This window comes from Lindgomyces ingoldianus (assembly GCF_010093535.1).
Source record: "Lindgomyces ingoldianus strain ATCC 200398 unplaced genomic scaffold BDR25scaffold_5, whole genome shotgun sequence".
Taxonomy (NCBI): Eukaryota; Fungi; Ascomycota; class Dothideomycetes; order Pleosporales; family Lindgomycetaceae; genus Lindgomyces; species Lindgomyces ingoldianus.
In genome coordinates this window covers 1,750,343-1,773,300 of record NW_022985166.1, presented here as the reverse complement: position 1 = coordinate 1,773,300, position 22,958 = coordinate 1,750,343, and the positions used below count along the sequence as shown (strand labels likewise).

The 22,958-nt window shown below is 48.5% G+C and overlaps 5 protein-coding genes across 5 annotated transcripts; 3 read left to right on the top strand and 2 right to left on the bottom strand.

The window, feature by feature from the left end:
- Positions 1–731: 731 nt before the first annotated feature.
- BDR25DRAFT_331920 (serine/threonine kinase 16) lies at positions 732–2,806 on the top strand (the record flags this gene model as incomplete). Its single annotated transcript, XM_033692691.1, has 9 exons — positions 732–763; positions 829–878; positions 932–1,002; positions 1,057–1,231; positions 1,278–1,348; positions 1,403–1,571; positions 1,623–2,080; positions 2,134–2,157; positions 2,211–2,806. The coding sequence occupies 9 exons, from the start codon at positions 732–734 to the stop codon at positions 2,754–2,756; spliced, it is 1,596 nt and encodes a 531-aa protein (XP_033552396.1). The 3' UTR covers positions 2,757–2,806.
- Positions 2,807–3,308: 502 nt separating this feature from the next.
- BDR25DRAFT_301179 (uncharacterized protein) lies at positions 3,309–3,824 on the top strand. Its single transcript, XM_033689522.1, has one exon. The coding sequence runs from the start codon at positions 3,382–3,384 to the stop codon at positions 3,685–3,687; it is 306 nt and encodes a 101-aa protein (XP_033552395.1). The 5' UTR covers positions 3,309–3,381; the 3' UTR covers positions 3,688–3,824.
- Positions 3,825–5,392: 1,568 nt separating this feature from the next.
- Positions 5,393–15,169, bottom strand: BDR25DRAFT_382589 (uncharacterized protein; the record flags this gene model as incomplete). Its single annotated transcript, XM_033697784.1, has 3 exons — positions 5,393–7,628; positions 7,687–8,900; positions 8,953–15,169. 3 exons carry the CDS (start codon positions 15,167–15,169, stop codon positions 5,487–5,489), a joined length of 9,573 nt encoding a protein of 3,190 aa, XP_033552394.1. The 3' UTR covers positions 5,393–5,486.
- Positions 15,170–16,609: 1,440 nt separating this feature from the next.
- Positions 16,610–19,125, top strand: BDR25DRAFT_254575 (MFS general substrate transporter). Its single transcript, XM_033686306.1, has 4 exons — positions 16,610–17,510; positions 17,567–17,836; positions 17,890–18,029; positions 18,088–19,125. The coding sequence occupies exons 1-4, from the start codon at positions 16,780–16,782 to the stop codon at positions 18,699–18,701; spliced, it is 1,755 nt and encodes a 584-aa protein (XP_033552393.1). The 5' UTR covers positions 16,610–16,779; the 3' UTR covers positions 18,702–19,125.
- A 2,022-nt stretch (positions 19,126–21,147) lies between these two features.
- Positions 21,148–22,614, bottom strand: BDR25DRAFT_391607 (ALDH-like protein; the record flags this gene model as incomplete). The annotated part of the gene is made up of 2 exons (XM_033698159.1): positions 21,148–21,186; positions 21,226–22,614. 2 exons carry the CDS (start codon positions 22,612–22,614, stop codon positions 21,148–21,150), a joined length of 1,428 nt encoding a protein of 475 aa, XP_033552392.1.
- Between the last annotated feature and the right edge of the window lie 344 nt (positions 22,615–22,958).

Below are 22,958 nucleotides of genomic sequence, written 5' to 3'. Positions count from 1 at the left end.
AGCTATAGCAAGAGAGACATCGTGACTCTGGGCTTCTTAATCTAATAGCGAAGCATCGTCAGACGTACGAGCAAGAGGCCATATGAACCTAGGCTTCTTTAGACTAACCCGATTTTTGGATTGACCTCTTCCCTGACTTAAGGATTCAACTCCAAATGGATCTCGGATCGGATTATCAGACCATCGCGACTCTTGCACAATAAAATTGCATCCTTCAAATAAGCTTTCATCATCTACCTTCATATATCCCCGATTGAGCTTATGTGGTCCTTTCTTCCGGTGCCACCTCACCGACGGCAAACCGGGCGAAAATGTATTGCTCATGATGCAGGATCCAAATTTCATGAACTGCAAACAAGGTCCCTCCTATCGTTCGTTCAAAATCAGACGATCTGCATCAGTTGTTGCTCGCTTGGGTTAACGTCGTACAGCGGTTAATATATGCCGGTCCGATGCTACGGCTCTTCAAGGGCACGCAATCTGCCGACAAGAATCCCGGTCGCCTTCCCCACAAGACATTGGCTGGTGGGGATAGGGCTGCCACCGAATTGCGAATTGGTCCATTTGGGATTGCAGACGCAATTTGTAAGAACTGAGACCCCGGTGAGTTCGTCCAAAGATCTGGGCGGGCGGTTGGGGAGGTCGTATGTGGGGCTTGGCTAGAGCATACTTCAATACGGAGACCCACGTCACTTTCTGTTCAAAGCTGCCCTTCGCTCACTATTTTCATAATGGCTCCACATACGCAGCATCTGGTGCATAGGTAGGTCCCTGTTGAAGGTGTCTTGTTTTGGTGGAGTTTTACTGACTTTGTACCCCGCACACCAGTCATGCACACGAAGAAGATCTTCCTGGGACTGTTAATTTACAAGTTGCGGGTCAGTACGAGTCTGAAGGACTATCCGAATCTCAAGGATCTGATTTGAAGTAGAGGGCGATGACACGGCGTACGGCCAGGCACTGTTTCCAGTACCCGCAGAAGATCCGAACGATCCTCTCCAGGTCCGTCCAATCAAGTCTCTACACTCGATACGATATCTCTGACTTTTGTGCCAGTGGTCCAACACGAAGAAATCGCTGATTCTAGCGGTCTGCTCCTTGTACTCCTTCCTCGGGAATTCCGCTCTCCTGGGACCGTCCGTCTACATTAGCTTATACTCGGAGCTCTTCAGTATCACTCCAACGAAAGCCTCCGATCTGGTTTCGTACCCCAATCTTGCGTTTGGCTTCGGTATGTTCCTGTCCTATCGTTTCAGATACATGGCCTGACATTCTAGGATCGTTGATTCTCGTACCGTTGTACTTGAAGATTGGCCGGCGACCCGTCATGTTGGGATCGATGATTCTGGTTTGTACACCTCAATGATGTACGTGTAAGACGTTATAGGCTGATAAAGAGCAGTTTGCAGCAGGCTTGATTGGAGCTTCTCAGGCAACTACTTTCTCTGGTCTGATGGCTGCTAGAGTCATCCACGGTTTTGGTTCCGGAGTGTGCGAAGCCCTCCCCGTGCAACTTGTGAACGACATTTTCTTTCTTCACGAGCGCGGAAAGAGAATTGGATACTACACAGGTAGGTTGATCATCGTTCTATTGTATGCTCTGGGGCTAATTGGCGTTGAAGTGTGTCTTTGCTTCGGTTCCACGGGCCCACTTTATGCAGGTTACATGCTAGCAGGAGGCTACTCCTGGCGTCTGTTCTTCTACGTTGAATTTGCGTTCGCCATGGCACTGCTCATATTCGCCTTCTTCGTCGTCGAGGAAACGTCATACAAGAGAAATAAGGTCCCGTCGGCTCCAGTTTCTAGTGCGAACTCGGACAAGGGCATGGAAGCTACTCACGAAGAAGTCGCTCCGATCATTCCTCCGCGGAAGTCATATCTTAGTACCCTAAAGCCGTGGAGCAGTATCGATTATGAGTCCGACTTTTGGATTATGATTCCAAGATCGTTTACGTACTTTTTGGTCCCGCAGGTGCTGTGGGTAATTACCAGTTTTGGTATTTACATTGGGCTCGGCGCGCTTGCGTTCAATTATACCTTTCCGATCAAAATTACAGCACCGCCTTACAACTGGAGTCCCGTAAGTAGAATTGTACCCAGTATTGTACCAACACATTGGCTAACATTTCTCAGACAAACTCTGGCCTCATCACAATCGTACTAATTCCCTCTCCTTCTTCCGCTATAGCAATTTCTAACGAATCATACAGGCCTCATTTCTAGGTTACCTATTCGCCATCCCCTTCACCCCTTCCTCTGATCGTCTCGCCGCCCATCTCACCCGCAAAAACAACGGCATCCGCGAAGCAGAAATGCGCCTCGGTGTCATCCTCCCCGCCATGATAATCGCCCCCTGCGGCATCATCCTCTACGGCCTCGCAGCCGAGCACAATCTGCCATGGATCGCCTACTTTTTCGGCGTCGGGATGGACCAATGGGGCTCGCTATTTTACTTCACCTTTACCTTAGCCTATGCAGTGGATAGCTACCAGGCTAACACAAGTGAGATGTTGATTGCGATGAATTTGGGTAAACAAGCGATTAGTTTTGGTATGGGTATTTATCTGTTGGACTGGATCCTGGAGCGGGGATATGCGGTTACGATTTCCGGGATTTTTGCGGCCGTGTTATTGGCGAATAATTTGTGTTTGCTGATCTTTATGTTCTGGGGGAAGAAGATTCGGATCTTTATGAGTAAGACTTGGTTGGCGAGGCTGCATAAGACGACGATTAAGACTGTTGGAGAAGTCGCTTGAGGGATGGGGTGAAAAGATTGTAGATAGGCGCACCATGCAAGATTTCGCCGGCTACGTTTCGAGGCCAGCTTCAAGAATGAATTAAGGACTAAGCCGATCGGACTCCGTGCCCTGATTCTCACGTGAAAGAAATATTTAGTCGAGAATGCAGGATTTAAGTTCGCACCGCCACCATGCAAGGACCATCCCAGGATTCATTGAAACAAGTATCGGTAACAAACAGAGGTCTGAACAACCTGCAATATGGTTCGTATTTTAACCCCTCATGCAAATCTTAGTCCAACATCCTTCGAACCCACTATTCACCAATTGCAATCGTTCATTTCTCCAAATTGCCCTTTTCAGATTTCGTAACTGCGGGACGCACGAACCTCATATCTTCCTTGAGGACTTGAGATAAACGAAGTAGGCCTGTAAGGTCGAATGATGTCCGCGCAGAGGTCGGGGAACGCGGAACGGAAATTCGGACATGTCTTTGCTTGGCGGATAATTGCATCGGCGTATATAAGCCTGGTTTGATTGCGCTACCTATAGTCATGTCCTCCACGTTGGGAAATATTTTAACATCCACTGTAACCGCCCATTTCGCTCCACCGTCCACGAAAAACAACTTATTCCGTTCACAATGGCGATCAGCCACCTCCTCGCACTTACTCTCCTCTCCTTCGCAACCTCAGCAATCGCCACTCCAACTCCGCAAGACCCTGGTCCAGCACCCGGTTGTCTACCTCCCTACGTCGAAGGCGTCGGAAGTTGTTGCTGGCCAGGCGATGTAGCTTTCACCAACACTACGACGGGTTGCCAGTTATGGCAGTGCAAAGATGCTACGAAAGGGTACACGGTGCCTTTGAGCGCTTGTTCGACATGCTGCGATACGTTGCCAAATTATACTGGGCTTGCTAAGCCGGTTAGTTTTGTTTGCTGCACGTGAGGAGGTTAGCCGGTGTGTAGGGGTGGAAAAGGGGTGTTTTGGTGGTTTGGTGTTAGAGAATGGTTCTGTTCGTGTTCGTGTCGATATAGAATGAGGTTTAGAGTGGAGTGGACAAGTGAAGTGATGTGAAGAGCTGCGGTGGTTCAAAGATCCCACTCTCAACCATGGAGTGATTGTCTCAATGAACTTCAGTATCATCTCTATCGATAGACCTTGATATAAAATGATGTTCATATTCGTTACTCCTCACATCTTACACAAATATCTCTTCTCGAGAACCTACTCCAAGCTCCCGCGCCATCACCACCTCCACACCTATGGTGGAAACTATATTCACTCCCTCAGGGCTCTTTCTTGACGAAGAGCTCGCAGATTTTGAATTCGACTACATGGCAGAGGAGTTGTGCAAACTCCCTTCTCCCTCGATGATACTGAAATATGTTCTAGTACGAACTCTCCTGAATCTGGTTTCGAATGCAATTATATGCTTGGCGTCCGATCGTTTAGATCTGAATATCAAATATGATAAATTCGAATTGGGAGGAGGCGAAGAGGAAGCTGGAAAGGTTGAATGAAGGGAACACCGGACGTGCATCAGACCAGAATACGGACATAGGTTAGGAAGGGCTGGAAGCATAGCAAAACTAGGGATCAAGTTACGGAGATGATACCGAAGTATGTGACAAAAGGAAGATTGCCGGGACTCATCGATTTCGGTGCATCTTTAGAGAAGGCGTTATTTGTGCGTCAGTTGCCATTGCATGTCTTTCCGCTTTGTCCCGAAATGAAACCACCAGTTCTGCTACATATGTACCTTCTTCAGTTACCAAATTTTTAAATCTCGAGCATATATATGTTCTTACCCGATCGCTCCAATAAACACTTCATACTTCTTTGCCCTTGCCAGCGCAAGCACGGTAGCCACTAAGATGGTGAAGAGCTTAATGAAACCTAATCTTACACTCTCTCCTTTGCCATATTCCGGATGAAACGCAACAACGGCAGCGATTGTAAGAAGTACGACCCAGATCACAGCTACTGCAGTGATAATAGCGTCAATAGTCGAAGATACGTAAAATATGAACACTGATTTGCTGCATGACGATGTCACTCTTATTTTGTTAACAGCCTAGCCTACAGCCTAAGACATTACAGGGCTTGCTTACAATAAAGAAAAACTTAAGCCATGAATGTCGCAAGTAGTTTCTAAACTAGCTGTCGGCATGCTGGTTGAGGGAACGAAGTTCGGCATTATTATTTGTAGTGATCGAAACCCGATAAATCCACGCCTCTCTCTAGGGCAAATTACTTAAGTCTCAGATATCTCCAGCGACACGACTTGCACCTCCTCCCCGACCCTACGCTCCTTCCAAACTTCCAATTAGCGCCGCCTCGTCCATGCCGGTATAAAACTGCCAATCTTCCTTTGATTTAGAGCAACTGTGCTCAGGTGCTTGACAAGGGAGCCTAGAAGCCAGCAATTTGCATGCTTGCTGACACTGGACGTTGATTCTGGTCCAAGGAAGGGCATATCTGGCAAGCTAAACACTGGTCTCTTCCACTCCACCATATACGAATTCCAAGTGAGTCTCCACCATAGCACCATCACTACTAACAGCTCCTCGCAAAGAGCAACGTTATCTTGCTACTCAGCAAACATCTTCACCTATATCACATTTTCTACATTTTAGCATAGCCCTGTGTACAGGAAGAAAATCCCATTCCCTGTATGAAACTACTAACTACACCGCTACCTAATCCCTTACACATCGCCCCACATCTATCGCACATCACCACACCTAACTCAACAGAGCCGAATTCGCACCATCGAAGAAAATGTTGTCATTTTCGTCAAAGCCTTCCTGATGCCAGTCTGCACCTCCCTCTTCGTGCTGTTGTAGCTCTTCTGCATCATAAAATTCATCATACCCGTGACCTTCTTCATCTACCTCGGCCTCTGACTCTCTGTCTGAGTCGTCCTCAAGATCGGTAACCTTGTGGTGTGGCCTGGCAGGCTCGTTAAGGTCCATTTCACGATTGATTGATGGAGACATGAAGAAAGGATGATCCCGAGACAGCGGCTTTCCCGTAGTGACGAAGCCCATGGGTGTGTGCTCGAAATCCTGCCCTTTACGCCTGACAGCAAGCCACTCCTGAAGGAACGTGAGGGGTTTCTCTGTAAACACTCCTTGTCTGGCAGTCTGTATATTTTCGCCTGAAACAGGGCCACTGTTAATACCAAGGTATGCGAGCATCTCATGATACTCGTTCCACTCGAAGTAGAGACGTCCAGAGAAGATGCCCAACTGAATCTTGACCCAGACTGGGATCTTGAAGTTTGGTGGCAATGGAGGCGTCGCATGGTAGTCAAGATTGTTGAAGTGCAGCATACGACGCGTAACCGGGGCTGCGTAGATAATCAAATGGGCTCTAGCAGGAAGAATCTTGGAGCTCCCGCGAAGAATGGGGATCAGGAGGTTAGCTTCCTCCGGGCTGACTATTAAAGCCACTTCAGCTGAATGACTCCAAAGAATCCACTGGCACGGGCGAAGGAAGTTGTCGTTCGGCTCCGGGACTTTGACTGTGCGGCAGAATTGTGTTGAAACAAAAAGTCCAGAAACCATTGAAGTAGCGGTGATGTTGGAACCCTGCTTCTTGCCTAGTGCGGTTTGTTGTAGAGCAAAAAAGGCTGGCTTGAAGGCTTCACTGCTAGCAAGCATCCTTCCCGTGATCGCAAAATCCTCGATATCTTGGTGAAGCTTCGGGAATTTCAGCGCTGTGAAGTGCACTGGAACCTGAATTTCACGCACACTCTCGACCTCGAACTCTACCTCGCGCTCTTGCTCTACTTCCTCCAACGCAGAACTGTGGACGGCGATGCCGCGGTCTTGGAAGTTTTTGCGACGAGTATGAAGCTCCTCAGCATATCCGCGGAGAGCTTGTGGAAAGCTTGAAGGTTTGCACTCCGCTCCGCGTTTGGGGTGTTTAGGTTCATAGAGCTCCTTCAGCGTTTGCAACTCTTTCGACTGTATGACTGATAGATACTCCTTCCGCTGAGACGCGTTCTGAAGATAGTCTGGATTACAGAGCTTAGAATTGACGCGTTGAAGGTAGCTAGCTCCTTGGTTGAAGTACAGGGGTTCCAGTTGCTCTATTCCGTTGCAGGTTTGCTCTAGCAACCAGTAAATGACGTCTGATGAATCAATAATTTGATCGTCGCGTTTATTCCGGAGATCTAGAATACTCTGGTGCACTTCTGGCGGTGAGAAGAATGTCACAGACTGTGTTTTCCCAAGTAGGCGTAACCGCATGGCAGCTTGAGCCAAAGCGTCCTTCGTTAGATGCGGTCCCAGGGTTAACGCTGCCCTTGCATTTGGAGGAAGCTTGAGATCAGTTCCCCTGCAGTGGCTCTCATCTAGATAGACAAGACAGTTCTCAAGGGTCTCTGCGAATGGAGATGCGACCAATGGCACCTGCATTCCTTTCCGATACAAAACCCAAGGCCGATGATCAGACTCAAAATACACTGCCGCTGCCGCTTCATGATCAATCTTGAGCCATGCTGCTGCCAGGCCACGGTTGTCATGTTCAAGGATCTGCGCTCCGGCGTCGATCAAGATCCTAATTCTATCCTCCCGGTAAACTAGACTGATTTGGTACCTCTTGCCGAAAGGATTCAGGAATTTCTCTAGCAACGCATTCTCGCCCAGTCGTGCATTGTTCGCGTCGACAGCAAGGACATAGTGTCGGTTCCGAGCTTCAAGCAGGTACGATAGAACTTCGGCATTTGTATGTAAGAGCTTCGGAAGATCGTTCTGCTTGATCGTCATGGGCAGTTGATGTCGGGCGTCGTTCGTTCCGGAGAACCCAGTTGTCTGGCAGGCTGACTTCGTGCTCGGGTTGAAGAGAACTAGGTCCCAACCTGAAGCTTGCAGTTTGCTCTACTATCGGTCAGCGCTTGAGAACGAGACACAAGAGGGGTTATTGTAGAAAACTTACCTTAAATTGCGTTGCATGTCTTGGGAAAACAAAATGATTCAGGTAGAACTCGAGGAGGTATACGTTAAAGCGGACATGTTGGTGAAGGCCCCGTAATTGAGAGCTGTCATCCACATTTATAGCGTTGCAGTCACGCATGCCTTCAGGTAGTGCCTTAGTAGCCCATTTTTCGTATTCAATACTTGGCTCGTCAGACTTCAGGAGTTGCTCTAGGGCTTGCTTGAACTGATTGACATTGAGGCCTTGATAGTAGAATGAGAGACAAGTTAGGATGATAGCGACATCCGGGTGACCCCATTCAGCCGAGGGTGATGGCACACCCTTCGCGTGATATGGGACCGCGATCGGATCTCGCGACGGGTGAAGACCAAATTGAATACTCCATCGTTTCTTCAATGCCGAGAGCAGGATTCGATGAACAAAGAGCCCACGGAGGAGGAACATGACCTTCATCAAATTCAGGTTGTCTTTGAAGACCTCATTAACCCGCCTCACTAAATCAGTATTGACTTTAGCGGATGAAATAAATTCTTTTATGTCCGCCTTTGCACCCGCCGAGTATTCCGTGCAAGGCATGATCGTGGTTTGCCCTCTACAAATAGCATCAACCATCTCGGCCACAAGGTAGTTTTCAACGTCTTTGCGGAGAAAGTAAATGAGTGGGTAACTGCCCTGGGTTCGCTGAACGACCTCAATACTCCGAGGGAATCTATGGACTAGATCTGGGAGATAGGACCAAATAAGGCGAAGGACGGCCTGGACCGCTTGCCACCTAAAAGGATGTCCATCGAATGTCATCTGCGATCCAGAGGGATAGATAAGCTGTGTCCGAATCGCGAGCGACACGTCACACTCATCTAAAACATCTCTGGAGTGCTTGTCCAGCCATTCTTGGGTTTTTATCATCAGCATTGCCTCTCTAGTCTCGCCATCTACTAATCGTTGCAATCCACTCAGTTTGAATGAGAGGAGGCATTCCGGGAGTGCTAAGATGATTCCGCTACCATGTTGGATCTGTACATGTAGCTGACTAAATGCTCGAATGTGCCCGGTTTTGGTTGGGGTTCTTCGAGAGAATGGAATGTGAATGACCTGACGATTTACGAGACCTCCTAATTTAGATTGCATGATCTGGGCGGATTGTAGGAGAAGGGGTCTGGGCACAACTATTCGTAGCAATCGTTTCCTATCTGCAAGAATAGACGCCACCATTGCTGTACTTAATTAGCATCTCAACATGTCTAGAATTAGAGCGTGAAAGCGTACGCAGAATGCAAGATGTTTTCCCTCTACCCATTAGCAGCTGCAGGACAGAATTTTCTCCAGATTTTGGTGATATTGTAGCCAATGCCACCTCAACTTGTTCTGGTCGAATCAAGATGTTCCCTTCCACTTCCAAAAGTAGCCAGTCAACGTACTCCAATGGCGACCAGTTCTGATGGCCAGTATTAATTCTCTCGTCAAGTAGTTGCTGTTCCCTTCGCTTACGATACGCATCCTCGATCCTCAATAGGCGCTGATATGATGTAATCGCTAAACCCATATTGACGAGGATTTCCTTCATTCCCTTCCCGAACGCTATTTCCGATGTGGACCGCAGCTCAGAGAGTAGAGTAACAAAAGTAATGCTCGGCCAAAGCCCACCATATCTCATCCATTTGGCTCGTGGATCATCCTGCTGCAGCGCTGTCCGAATATGCTCGAGCACCTTACGCGCCTTGATTTTCGCTTCATTAATCTGGTTGAAGAATCCCGTTGGATTGAATGACTCGCATGAGGTTTGCGGTCTAGATTCTTGGCAACGTAGAGCGCTGATACTTTGTTCTAGTTCTCGCCCATACTGCCTCTGTACCATAGAAGTTGATTTACCTAGGCTCGCCACGATACTTTCGAGCTCTTGAATTCGCGGCGACGGGAAAGCCGCTGGTGTGGTGCTTCCTACGAATTTCCCCAGCGGACGGCTCGAGCCGGTAGCACTGTCGCAAACGGCGGATTTTTTGGATACCCAAGCGAGTGAGAAATCGGTTCCTTTACTTAACAGTTCTGGCAAACTAGGAACCTCTCTTCCCATCATTGACTTTACATAAAGGCGAGGGGGGGTAGAAGGTTCAACAGCCACGAAACTAGCAGTATCTGTACTGTCTAACATAGGGCCACTATTTTTATCTAGAACAAGCTGCACTTGTTCTAGGTATTTTGCAAGCTCAAAATTTTGCGTGAGACGTAACCATTCTGGTTGGACTCGCTCAAGAGCCTCATCGACGTCTAAGTGCGCATTGCTGACGTTGTACGCCGAAGGTATCTTCAGCTGAAGTTTCTCACTGGGCCATTGGGATCGAATAAATCGTGCGAGAGCAGTACAGCTTCGCTGTGCTTCTTTATCATACTCAATCCTCTTCAGAGCAAGTTGACCTGGCCGCGCGCCACTTGTCTGCTCGCCTGCGATGTACGGTAATTTCGCCTCCTTCATCAAATCCGCAAGATATTCGACTGTTGGTACTTCCGTGCCATTATATCGAATATAGGAAGGACAAGTTGGGGGGTGGAGTGAACTGAGACCTGGAAGGAGTATGTAGGCAACTATCACCCGGATTAGATCCATTCTAGCCCGAGAGGAGAATGCCATTGGTGCTAGCAAGAAAATTAGTCGATATTTGTCCTGGCCGCTTGAATTCAGAATGGTGCGAACTAGGGCGCCCCAGTCTACTCCAAAGTTGACGGACAGGAGGTCCGAGATCTGTACTTTGTCAAACGGTCGAACGAATCCCCCAATGACAGGGAACTCTTCTAGCAGCGAACTCAGATCTTTTGTATTCGAGAGAATAGAAGGAGGCCTGAGCAGTAGGTTCGTTACAACGGCAACATTCAGCCGACAATCGGTTTGAAAGCGGCCATCCCTGGGATGATAAAGAACATCTTCCCCAGGCGGTTGGCCATATATCCTCGCTATAGCTCGGCATTCCAGATGCTCATTCCCAGATGGAAATTTATGAGTGCTTTGATCATATCCGTCTGAAAAGAGTGCCAGATTCGAAGATCTCTCGCATATTTTCTCCGTAAGAAGCCGATATCTATCATCTTGAATTGTGGTGGTCAGCTCTGGATTCCAGGAAACCGCCTCCATATATTTGAGGTTGCTAGGATAGTATCCGCGACCTGGAGAGAGTTCTGCAATATGTCGCAAGATTTCAAGGTTCTTGGCATCGAGGGGACTCCAAGGCTGATATGAGCCCGTCTGGAGGCAATAGAGAGCTTCGTCAACTCCTATTCGTTCAGTGAGCGGATCTGGAAGAAAGTGGGATGTATAGGCATGCCACAACGCCTTTGTGTAAAGTAATCGCGGCTCCGCTGGGCACTCCACTCGCCCCAGCACTTCATTGATCCCAAACATCAAGTAGTTGCCTTGGTTCTGAATCTCAATCAAGACGTGCTGTTTATGGCGTTGGACATTAAACGGCCCCATAGGAACAAGGATGCTTCGTTGACGCCAGTTCTTGACGGATTGAATAACTAACTTGCTCTGCAGTCCATACCATGTTCCAGGGTCCTGGCGCCTGGATTCCACAATCTCAGCACCGAGTTGACGACACTGCAGCAGCCCCTTGGTATTAACACGAAAGGTTAATTCAAGGCGCTTCAATTCGACCGCCAAGGATCCCTTTCCTGGTTGATATATGGTGACGTGGTGAGGATGCTCGAACAAGTGAAAGTTTTGCATGACTAATTTTGCAAGGTCACTGTTGGGATCTATAAGTTTTGATGCCCTCCTCGTGGCACGGCGAGTTGGGACATGGATGAGCCAATTCCCAATTTTTGACTTCCACAAGTGTTCTTGCCGAATCTCCAAAACTCCAGTTTGGAGGTTGAGCCAATGATGACAGTTCAAAACGAGCGATGCAGGCAAGTCGAACTGGGCAGGATTTCTAAATATATCCCGAGGAATGTATTCAAGCACCGATCCGTTATGTTCTGCCCTTAAGATTAAGTGCTGTCCATTGCGGAAACCAAGGTGAACCCAACACCCATTTGGCATGCAACGGTCAATCATAAGAGACATCCCTGGCATAGAAGACGGGCGCACTCGAAGGATTTGCGTTCCAAACAAGTTCTGTATCGTTGGCGTCTGGCGATATTCAGAAGGGAGAACTCCCAACTGCTTCCCATTGATCAAAAGACGCCCGTAGACGAAGTCGTAGTGAACATTATGGCTAGTCTCTTCATCGGTTGACGTAAAGCTCAACCGAATCCACCATGAACCCGCATTAGGTTCCAGATTGACTGAATGACTGTTGCAGCCCTCTGGAACAGGCCATTTCTTGGATAGCACATCAACCATCGCCTTAGGATTGGATAATATAGCATCACGGAGGCGAGAACGAATACCGAAAGTGAAAACCAAGTCGTTTATGATTGCACTTCGCAAAGAAAAAGGAAATTCGTCGAAAGATCCGATGAGATTGTCCTGCAGAGAGATTGATGCCTCAATTAAGTGTTGCAACGCTTCATGATCCAACTGGGGCTCGAGTTGTGGGTATAGCTGGAAAGTGCGTTTGCACAGAACGGACGCCCAAATTCCGAAATTTGACGTCTCTGTTGAAGTTTCGTTGGCTAATGCAAGAATGTCGGCACACCAACCAGAGGTTATGCTGCGAATGGAGTGGAGTAGTCTGACTGCCTCACTCCGTATCGGTGTCGCCGAAGTAAAGAAACTAATCTTGAGGAGCATTGAAATGAGCGTATCCATCTGAATTGGTTCCCTATAATTGCGACGTATCGCTTCGAGGCGTTGACTAATCTGTTCGAGGAGTTTGCAGCAAAAAGATTCGTCATTGAGGGCCGCGTGAACGTCTCTGAAGGGGTTATTGGTAGACGCTGGGCCGGCATGGAGTATTAATCGTGATACAATACCCCATGTGGACTCTGTTGAGAAGTTCAAATTGGTCGAGCCCAGCTCACGCAGCAGAGATAGCCATCGCAAATGAGTGTTTGCCAACAAGCCTTGCCAAGCCATAAATTCGTGCACATTGAGATCTCCTGGGCACTGTGTCTGACTAGCCAAGATCTCGTTGGAGGAAGGCCATGTATGGTGCAGGTGCGATAGCTGAAGAGAACGATAAGGTGAATTGGGCGGGATTTTGAGAGGGAAGTAGAACGAGAACGAAGGCGCACCTTCTCGAGACGTCCATGTGCCGCTGCGGCTGTCATAATAGTTCAGTTTCAGGCCACAAGGACGACAGATCGCCCGCAACGAAACCGGAAAGGATGATACTGCGTAATGGCAGTCTAAGTGAGACTTGGCTGAAGACCCCAGAGAAACATGTGGGCCGCGTCGATTTGCATAGCGCGCAAGCTCAGAATAGTTTCGAAGAAGGGGCACGTTGTCGACTGGATCCACTTTAGGATAGGCCAGGGTAGAAAGAACCAGCCAAGTTGCATCTCGGTACGCCGCAAATGCTCCTGGGATAGCTAGCTCGAAGAGTGCAGCCTTCGCCGCTGGCTCATACATTGGTAGAGGATGTTCAAAAATCTTGATTTTGACCTGTTTCGCCTCCCATTTCAATCGATGCTTGTAACAACCCTTCTTGTGCTCACGGATAACCTCACCGTCAAATGCTGTGTAGGTAGTATAGACACAGGAGGCTTCTGCAATCTGCTTCATCAAGGATTCGTGATGGCGACTCATTTCCTCCCATTCTGCCTCTTTCTCTGTGCGGTCACGCTCGGCCCGATCTTCAATTGTGCGACGGAGTTTCCTGAGATGGGAAGAATTCTCGTAGAAGCGGGCCGCGAACGAGTCCTCTGCAGGATCATCGAAAATGGTCTTGGAACCAGTGCCATTCCAAGCCCGCGTGCGCCTTAAAAGGTAACTCTGAACACTCTGTACACGTTTCATGTCGTCAAGTGACAAGAGGTGGAGGTCGTTCAGGATCGCGGCGTCGAAACCCGGGTGGTAGAGACTTAAGAGTTCATAGCACCCAAGAGCGTTTTGATCCATTACAACCCATAATTCCATAATGTTCAAGAGGGTCTTGCTCTTTAGTTCTGGGAATTCGTCGAAGGAATCGCCAACCTCAATCAAGTAGGCTTCGATGGTTTCCGCTAGGTCGATGCAGCGAGCCTCGCAGTCTGATGTAGAGCTGGCGTAAATATCCACAGAACTCATGGTTTTCTCTTCGAATTCGGATAGCTCAAGATAGCGACGAGCAATAACTGTAAAAGGCTTTTTAGTGGCGACGGAGGATTCGTACCTCTTGACAAGTTCGTACGGTGCCCCACCGTGACTTGGAATACTAGCTAGCCTCTTCCACAGTATGTCATCAAGGAACTGGCCGCTCAGAGGTAATTTCAACGTTTGAGAGGCAGGATTTGCATATTGGGGTAGAGGATGGATGATTCGCTGGGTCCTCCTCTTAAATGTCTCCCACTGCGCCTCAAGATAGTTCTTGGCCGATATCAGCGATTTCTCCAAGTTCTCTCGAATGTGTTGCAAGATCCAATCATAAGCATCCCTAGCCGGGCCAACCGTGTTCTTTCGGTGGACTTCAAGCTTTGCGAGCCGGACACAGAGTTTCTGGATCAAGGTATGGCTCGCTTCAGGTGCCATGTAGGCCAAGGCAGAATCCAAGAATCGCGACATGAAGATACACATCAGAACCTTATAATACATCCGGCCGGCATAGTCTCCTAGCATCTTAGACAAATGCCGTTGGATAGCGACGCGAAGTGTTAGATAAAAAGGTGATCTCCGCCATGGTTTGTGTGCTTTATCCCAGCAAATCGTATCCCGAACCCGTTTCCGCAGAGTTGGAGGAAAGGACGCCGTACCATTTGCCTCTAGAATCGTCATCAACAGGCCACTAACGAGATCAGGGTTGGCAGCATCGCGAATCTCAGGAAGAGGGGCCTGGGCTTTGTGCGTGATAGCAGAGAATTGCTTGACCGACTCGATACTGGCCTGTTCAATAAACGCAGACAGACTGTCCTGGAAAGCTGGGTTGCAGAAGTCTTGGTATGGAATGGAAACGGCTTGGCCTGGGAAATCCCATTGCAATGCGCCCTTAGAAGCTAAAATATTCGAAGCAGGTGCGGCAGTTTCGAAGGCCTCGAACACAACGGCGTCATTGTCACTGGATCCACGCTCCTGTCGGTAAATGAGAAGAGCCGCGTTCTGTTCAGTCACATAGAGGATAAGAGCGTTTGTCTTGCCAAGACTCCCAAACTCCTTCAGGAGCAGGGTCTTGTCGACTTTGCCATCTATGTTGAGCATTTTGCAGGTGGTGAGAGCCAGTCGAACGGCATCCACGGCTTGAAAATGAGAGGGAAGTACGATGGGAGCAAGCACTTTCACAGCATCAAGCAGGCGATCGAGGAGCGCCGCTTCGATTTTGTGAAGGTCGCCGTCCTCTTTCCCAGGGGTCTGTCGGGGCAGAACAACATGGTGGTATAGCGACGTGAGAAAGGAACCGCGGGCCGAAGCGGCCATGGCGATGGGAGTATTGTAATGAGACTACGATAGGGTTACAAGGGTAACATGCCCGGTCGTAAGAAAGGTGTAAGGTAGGAAGGTAGGTAGGACGAGATGGTCGAAGGAAGTTGTAGTGGGTGAAAGAGAGGGGCCAGAAGGCGTAGGTCAAACGGTGTCATGGCGAAACATTGATCCGATGGGAGGGTTTGTTTTGGACAATAGTGACACTTTCACCTACTTTCAGGGTGATAGGCAACCAAACGAAGTGGGGACTTCGCTGGAGCATCTGAGCAAGAGTGTAGTCTAGCTATTCAAAAGCACTACATGTTGAAAGACGGAAGTTCTGATGGGGAGGAACAGGATGAGATCGAGTGTTAAAAGATGATTAAAAGGAGCTAGCTCACCGACTATGAGCTGCCACAAATAAATTCGAGTCGGCCGTAGTATTTACTGCTTCCTTTCTCTAACTCCTACCGCATTACCCTCCACCTGCAACTGATAGAAGGGTAGTCATCTTCAAGGTGGAGGGGAATTAATTCTCGCCTCATGAGTCAGACTCGGACATTTTCTGGTATGCTATGCCTGCACAAAGTATCCTCGAAATCAAGTGTCTAAAACCTGAGCAAATAGCCAGGTATTCTATGCTTAACTGATTCATGTTTGATCCTACTCAATGAAGTGCATTCCAAGGTTGGTTGTGCAGTGTGTTATCACAGAACACGTAAGATGACCAGGACAGAGTCAATATGTTACACCTCTTGCTAGAATCAGAAGGAACGCCCTAAGATGCAAGGCTATGTCCTGAACTACTCTCCTGTTCCGTTCCACGATTGCGGATGAGATCTGGGCCGACCATCGCGTACGTCTTTCCGTATCCCGTCAGCTTCTAGGCACTTTTACGCTGTATGTGTGTCTCCAGGATTAGAGGTGCAAGCTACACAGGTCGTGGACAAAACAATATATGGACAGTTTTGCATTGCGTTTTGCTTAGTGTTGAGGGTGCTTATATGGAAGAAGATGTTAGCACACTCTAGGTCACGTTAGCGAAAGGTTCAATTCAAGGGGGGCATCCTATCCTACTCATGGTCCTTACCTCGAGATATGATACAAGTTAAGACACGTTAAAGGATTCTAAGGAGTCGTTAAACTAGACACCCAAAGAGCAGCCGAGAGTTTATCCGTCCGTAACCGAGGTCTGCACACGAAGCCGTCCATTACATAAGCACTCAAGTTTTCATTGGACAATGAACGCGCAATTTTCTTTTCCCATTATCCTGACAATTCAAGGCCAATGAACAAGTGAGTCATCTTCAAAGAGCTGAAGTTTCTGCATGCATTTCCCACACCTGTGGCCTGACCGCCCAACCTCGGGTCAGCCTCCTCTTCGAGCCACAGCGGACGGTTCTTCGGCACACGAACTCCCTCCCGCCGCACCTCTACATGCCAATCAACCACGTTGGCATGGACCATGATCAACGCGGAAAGGCGCCGCTACGAGCAGGATCTACCGTTATCGATGGCTAAGTACGAACCTTTCCTTCGTGTTGCATCATGCATTTTCTTGTTTCTTGAGTCTTTCTTGTTCTCTTGCTTTCCTTGCCGCTAAGTTCGTCTCAATTTCATGAAGGATGTCTCTGAACGAGAAGGAAATCGACCCCGCTTCTTCTACTAGGGAGAAGGTCTCTTCGGACCTTGGTGAGGAGGAAGTTGATCGGTCTTCCATTTCCACAAACTCAACCAACTCTATCGATTCGGCGGAAGACCAGCTGTCCATCCACCAATCACTGAGCCGCAATGCAGGACTGGAAGAACCCGACAAAGAGCTCGCCCGTATTACCAGTGTCGCGACGAACGTGACTTCTGATCCGCAATTTGAAGTTGACTTCGGCGACAATGTAGAAAACCCGCAGGACTGGGGTATGGCCAAGAAGAGCATGATCATCGGATTCATGTCTTTCTCTACCCTTGTCGTCGTCATGTACTCAACTAGCTACACAAGTGGTATTCCTGGCATGATGGAAACATTTGGAATTAGGTCAAAGACTCTGATTGTTCTCGGCATCACTACGTATCTGGCTGGACTAGCACTTGGCTCGGTTCTTCTAGCACCTCTGAGTGAAATGTACGGTCGGCGGCCAGTATATCTCATTGCGGTCTTCATGTTTGTGGCGTTGATCATTCCATGCGGGCTGGCGGAGAACCTTGCAGCTATTCTCATCACGCGATTTTTTGGTGCAATTGCTGGCTCAGCTATGATCTCGAACGCGCCAGGGACTGTCAGCGATATTGTGAGCGATGACTACCGTGCTTTGGCATTTTCAATATGGAGCATAGGACCAATGAATGGCCCCGTTATTGGGTGAGTTTTTTCTCTTCCTACTCCTCCATCTTCAGGCATAATTGACCCCATAACAGTCCTCTTATCGGAGGCTTCGTTTTCCAATTCATGGGGTGGCGCTGGACGAATTGGGTTGTAATGATTGGGTCAGGGGTTTCCTTTGTCATGGTCCTCATTGTCAAGGAGACGTATGCACCGGCCATCTTGCGAGCGAAAGCAGCAGCGAAGCGAAAAGAGACGGGAGACGAGCGGTGGTACTCGCGATACGACGACAAGAAGAAGTTCTGGCCTCTCCTGCGAGAGAACCTTGTTCGTCCGCTCTCTATGAGTGTCAAGGAACCGATATGGTAGATATCAGGCCTCGATGCACTTTGATTCCATATGCTAACACTAGAAACAGCATCTTCTGGAATGTATACATCGCCCTTGTTTATGGTGTCATGTATCTTTGCTTCGTATCCTACCCGATCGTCTTCACTGAATTACGAGGTTGGAGTCCCGGGCTAACAGGCCTTGCTTACGTAGGCATTGGCATCGGAGGTAAGACTTAAATCCTCTACCTCCTCTTTCTTTGCTTCTTTGAGCTGACAATACGCAGGTCTTGTGACCATCTCGTGTGAACCACTCATACGCCAATGGATCAATTCTCACAAAACAGATCTAGCTACAGGAAAGCCCCCACCAGAAAGCATGATTAGTATTGTCTGTGTAGCTGCAGTAGCTGTACCAGTCGGAGAATTGATGTTCGCCTGGACCTGTACCCCGAATGTCCACTGGATCGCTCCGATCATCGCAGGTGTCCCATTCGGCGCTGGAAATTGTGCTGTGTTCATTTACGCTTCAAATTACCTCGTTCATTCCTACGGTATCTACGCTGCGTCCGCATTGGCTGGCAATGCTGTACTAAGAAGCGCGATGGGTGGTGCTCTCCCGCTTGCTGGTCCCAAGATGTATTCGACTTTGGGTCCCCATTGGTCTGGAACTATGCTCGGCCTCATCGAACTCGCTATGATACCAATCCCTTTTGTGTTCTATCGATACGGCCACAAAATTCGAGAGAAATCCACCCTCATTAGCCGCATGCGTGAAGATCGGGAGAAATTGGAGAACAAGAGGAAGGCCTCTGAAAGGGAAGAAATGTTGAAGATAGGAGGAGCTGGGGCGCGTGTTGAACAGGACCGAGGGAAAGAGAAGGAAGATTTTGAAGTCTGATCCATGCTAATAGTAATCTATAAGCCCACGTCCGTTAATAGCGGTTCCTCTAGCAGCGTTAGCAACCTGTGGGTTAGAGACATGGGAAACGTTTACCAGAGATGTAAACTAGGTTGGAATAGGAGCTGGATCCTATTTGATCGACAAGGTCCATTGATTGTCAGGTTATGATGGCATCTGGGTCAACGGAGAGAAAAATGGTAAGGGAGGGGGTGCCCCACATAACTGCAGTTTTTTATCCTTCGCGGTGTCCTGAGGGTCGGCTGCAGCCATCCTGCTAGTTGCAAGGATGGGTGGCAGCCGTTCGGTTGAGAAACCGCCCCTCGTTTTCATCACAAATCCTCTGTAGGGGCGTTATAATTGGAGGGCCGGAAAGCTTGCACACCAGCAATTGACTCTCAAATCGCGGCCAATTGTAGTTGAGCGATGTTGATGAGTGAAGGTGTTGTGGCAGTAGGTTCGCTTCCAAACGAAAATATCGATAACAATATGCACCCACTACCATCTCGATCAACTCGAATTCTGCCGGCACGCCCCTCTTCAGTTCAGGAATGAATTGGCATTCTCTTGACAGCTTTCTGCCTTGCAAATCAATTGCTTCGGACCCCTAGAAGACAACAATGTGGCGTCCTCAATCCATGTCGTATTGGGGAGGCACAGCTCATCATAACAGCCCCGTGAATGCATGCAGGCATGTGGCGTAGATAATTGGCAGATTTTGCGGCATTTTTGAAGTCGTAGAGAAATCTAGTATGCATATCTCGCGAGTCTTTTTCAAGAAGCCCCCTGCTGCTTCCGATACCAGAATCGAACACACATTTTCCAGTTCCTCCTTATTCACATTTTCCCTTTCCACCCCACATGACACCACCACCACGGATGGATTTCATAGGTCTGGGAAATGACATACACCATCTCATCCTAACTGATTTCGCCATACCTCTCCCAGCTTTCTCCTCTCCTTGACCTGTGTGTCAAAGCTTCTCAATGCCTTGGTGACACCGCACATATTCCGCACTGTAGTGTTATCTAGCGCAATCGCTTCGAGTCCAACAAAGAGAGCCCAGAGTAATATTTCGTACAGTAGACTGGTCACATATCTGTGTTCTAGAGTTCCACCAAGACTACACCGAACATCCGTTCGATGTGCTTATTGGACTCACCCCCAGTCTCTAATCCCTGAGAATCTGCCTGTCGAAATCGAGACATCTCTTCGCAATCGATCCAGCGATGTTGTTATTCGATTCTCTAAATTGTCTCAAATCATTAGATATTGCAAATATTGGAATTACATTGACAAATTGTAGCCAGCCATCAAGAAGCATAGGCATACGTTGGAGACATTAATGCTAAGACAGACGTTATATTCCGCAGGATATCGCAACTATCTAGGCCATACGTACTTATTGGGCATCTCCCGAGATTTTCCTAAGTTAAAGCATGTGGGGTTCGACATACCTTTTCTACCGGCTAAGAAAAAGGTCGAGATCAACCGAAGCTATATGTTTCCCTCTGCTCTTTCGTTCTTCATTTCTATGAAAATAATTTTTGGGTTAATGTAGCCTATTCTTTACAGCGGTATCCGGAATACATGTCTCTCCTCACAAGAGTGCAGCTCAACACCTTAGAGCTCTTTTTACATCTCCCAGACCGAAACCCTCTTCGCCCCCGGCACTATCAAGACGTCATGGGCGGTGTTTCGTTTCCAGTAATCAACCTTACAGGCTGTCGGCGATATGCAATTGACCTTGCAGACACCATATCAACGGTTCAAAAAGAGTCCTTGCGAAACCTCAACATCCACTTTTCAAGAACCAGATCCTCTGACAGGTTTCAGTCGTTCTGCTGCGAAGTGATTATGCAATTGAGTCGGAGAGGAAGGGATGACACGGATATATTGGAGAATGCAAAGTATAATGTTGTTGGACCAGGAGATTGGAATGGTCCTAATTCGTAAGGGGGAAGTGGGAAATACTACTACTATTATTGTGAGACGTGAGCAGCTGGTGTCAAGTGTTGTGGCCTCAAAGGTGTGCGAAAGGGCGGTCGAGAAGGGCGGCGTTCATCCATAGCTAAGCCCAGGTATCGCGAATCACCGCTCACAGCTTTCGCTTTAGCTAGCACTAGTATGATTTAGAAGGTATTATTTGAAACATCAAGCCCTATCTAGAAGCGTGCATGATACTACGACTTGTGAACTCCTCTTGAGACATCAGGGCCAGTGTTTAATTGGACAGCCCGAACGCTTGTCAAGCTTTGACGTCAAGGCCACAGGCACTGTAAGATTTGGATTGAGTGATGGACCTGACTATATGCCTGGCTGTCTACAGCATGTTATCACATTACGTGCAAACACAACGATGGAAACGTCTCTCTGTTTTACCTCTTGCTGGAATTAGGAAGAGCGCCAACGGGAAACTAATTTCTATCCTGAATTACACCCCTGTCATGTTCCACATTTGGTGGTATGATGTCGTTCTTTACCCTACATCGCCTTTCCGTGGTAGCTAACGAATTTATCTACCACGAACTCTTCCAACCCCCATTTCGCATTCTGTCTCCCAAAGCCACTGCCCTTCACCCCGCCTTGCGAAGCAGTCGGGGAGGTGTAAACACTTATGCTGTTTATATGTACTTGTCCGTACTCCAGCTCCCGTGCCATCCTTAACGCTCGCTCCATGTTAGTACTCCAGATCGTCGCATTGAGACCATATGCCGAGCGATTGGCGAGCTCGATGGCTGCTTCGTCATTTTGGACCACGTACAAGGAAGCGGACGGGCCGAATGTCTCTTCGTCTACGATTCGAGAGTCCTTGGGTTCCAGAACAATAGTCGGTTTGAGGGAAAGTGGTCCGTTGTGTTCTACACCACCGACGAGGAATTTATCTCCCTTTGCTTGAGAGTCTTTGAGCACATCTTCAGCATGCCTTGCTATTCCCTCCGTAACTGCCGCTCCAGCCTGGCCGCTAATGCCCTGCATAGCCTTGATCAACAGTTCTTGAAACTGCTCCGCCACAGCCCGATGAACGATAATTCGCTCCGTAGAAAAGCAAATCTGGCCATGATGCAAAACCGCACCTAATGCACACAACTTTGCCGCTTCCTCAAGCTCTGCATCATCGAGGACAATAGCAGGACACTTCCCCCCTAACTCCATCAACACAGGCTTCAGATACTTCGCACACAGCTGTCCAATAACCCTCCCTACAGCCGCAGACCCAATGAATTCGACTTTCCGAATTGCTTCATTAGCAATCAACGTCTCCGTAACTTCCGCAGCATCTTCCCGTCTTACCTGAATCTGATTCAGCACACCAGGGGGAACGCCGGCTTCCGTAAATGCCTCTGTAATCGCAAAATGCGTGCGGGGAGACAGTTCACTCGCTTTAAAAACCACCGTACAGCCCGCCGCGATTGCACTCGCAACTCCCCGCGTTGCTAAAATCAGCGCAGCGTTCCAAGGCGCGATACATAAGACTGGTCCAATTGGCTCTCTGAATACAAAACCCATGGTGTGCGGTTTCTCAATTTGGGGGATCACGCCTGTGATGCTAGAGATGCAGGACGCGATTTCTTTTAGGTACCGGATAGAGAGGTCAACGTTTAGACGCGCCCAGGCTTCGTCGCAGGATGTTTCAGAGATTTGGTGTTGGATGAAAGAGGGGGTGTGAGCTTCGTAGTGGGCGGCGACGCGGAGGATGAGGTCGCGACGGATGGTGTGGGCTGTGTGTTTCCAGGGTTTGAAAGCAGTTTTTGCGGAGGAGACAGCGAGGAGGGCTTGGGTGGGTGATGCTGAGGTCGCATAATGCACGGTTTCGTCGGTGACGGATTTTATGACGGGGAACGAAGAGGTGGTGTGTGTGGGGAAGGGAGAACCATTGATCCAAAGGGGAACTGTGTAGGATGAAGGCATGATATGATGAAACAGAGGATAGATGTTTAATAGAGAAATCAGACAATGAGGAAGTTGATCTAGATTAGGTATACTCTCATTTGAATGATCTATGGTACATGGGTTTTCGTGTGGAGAATGACATGTCGGAAATATCACAGCGAAGTGTCATGTGGGGCACTGATTGGTCTCTTCTCTTCTCCCTCATGTCACCATCAGGACGGCTCTGGGAGTGACAGAAGAGATACGTCGGCAGTTGTTTAGCCTATGAAGCAGTTGTGGCTGATCCAAAAGCCCAAGCCACACCGCTGCACCGCCTCACGGATCATCGACATCCGCCCTTCGCTCAGCCTTCAGCCCTCATC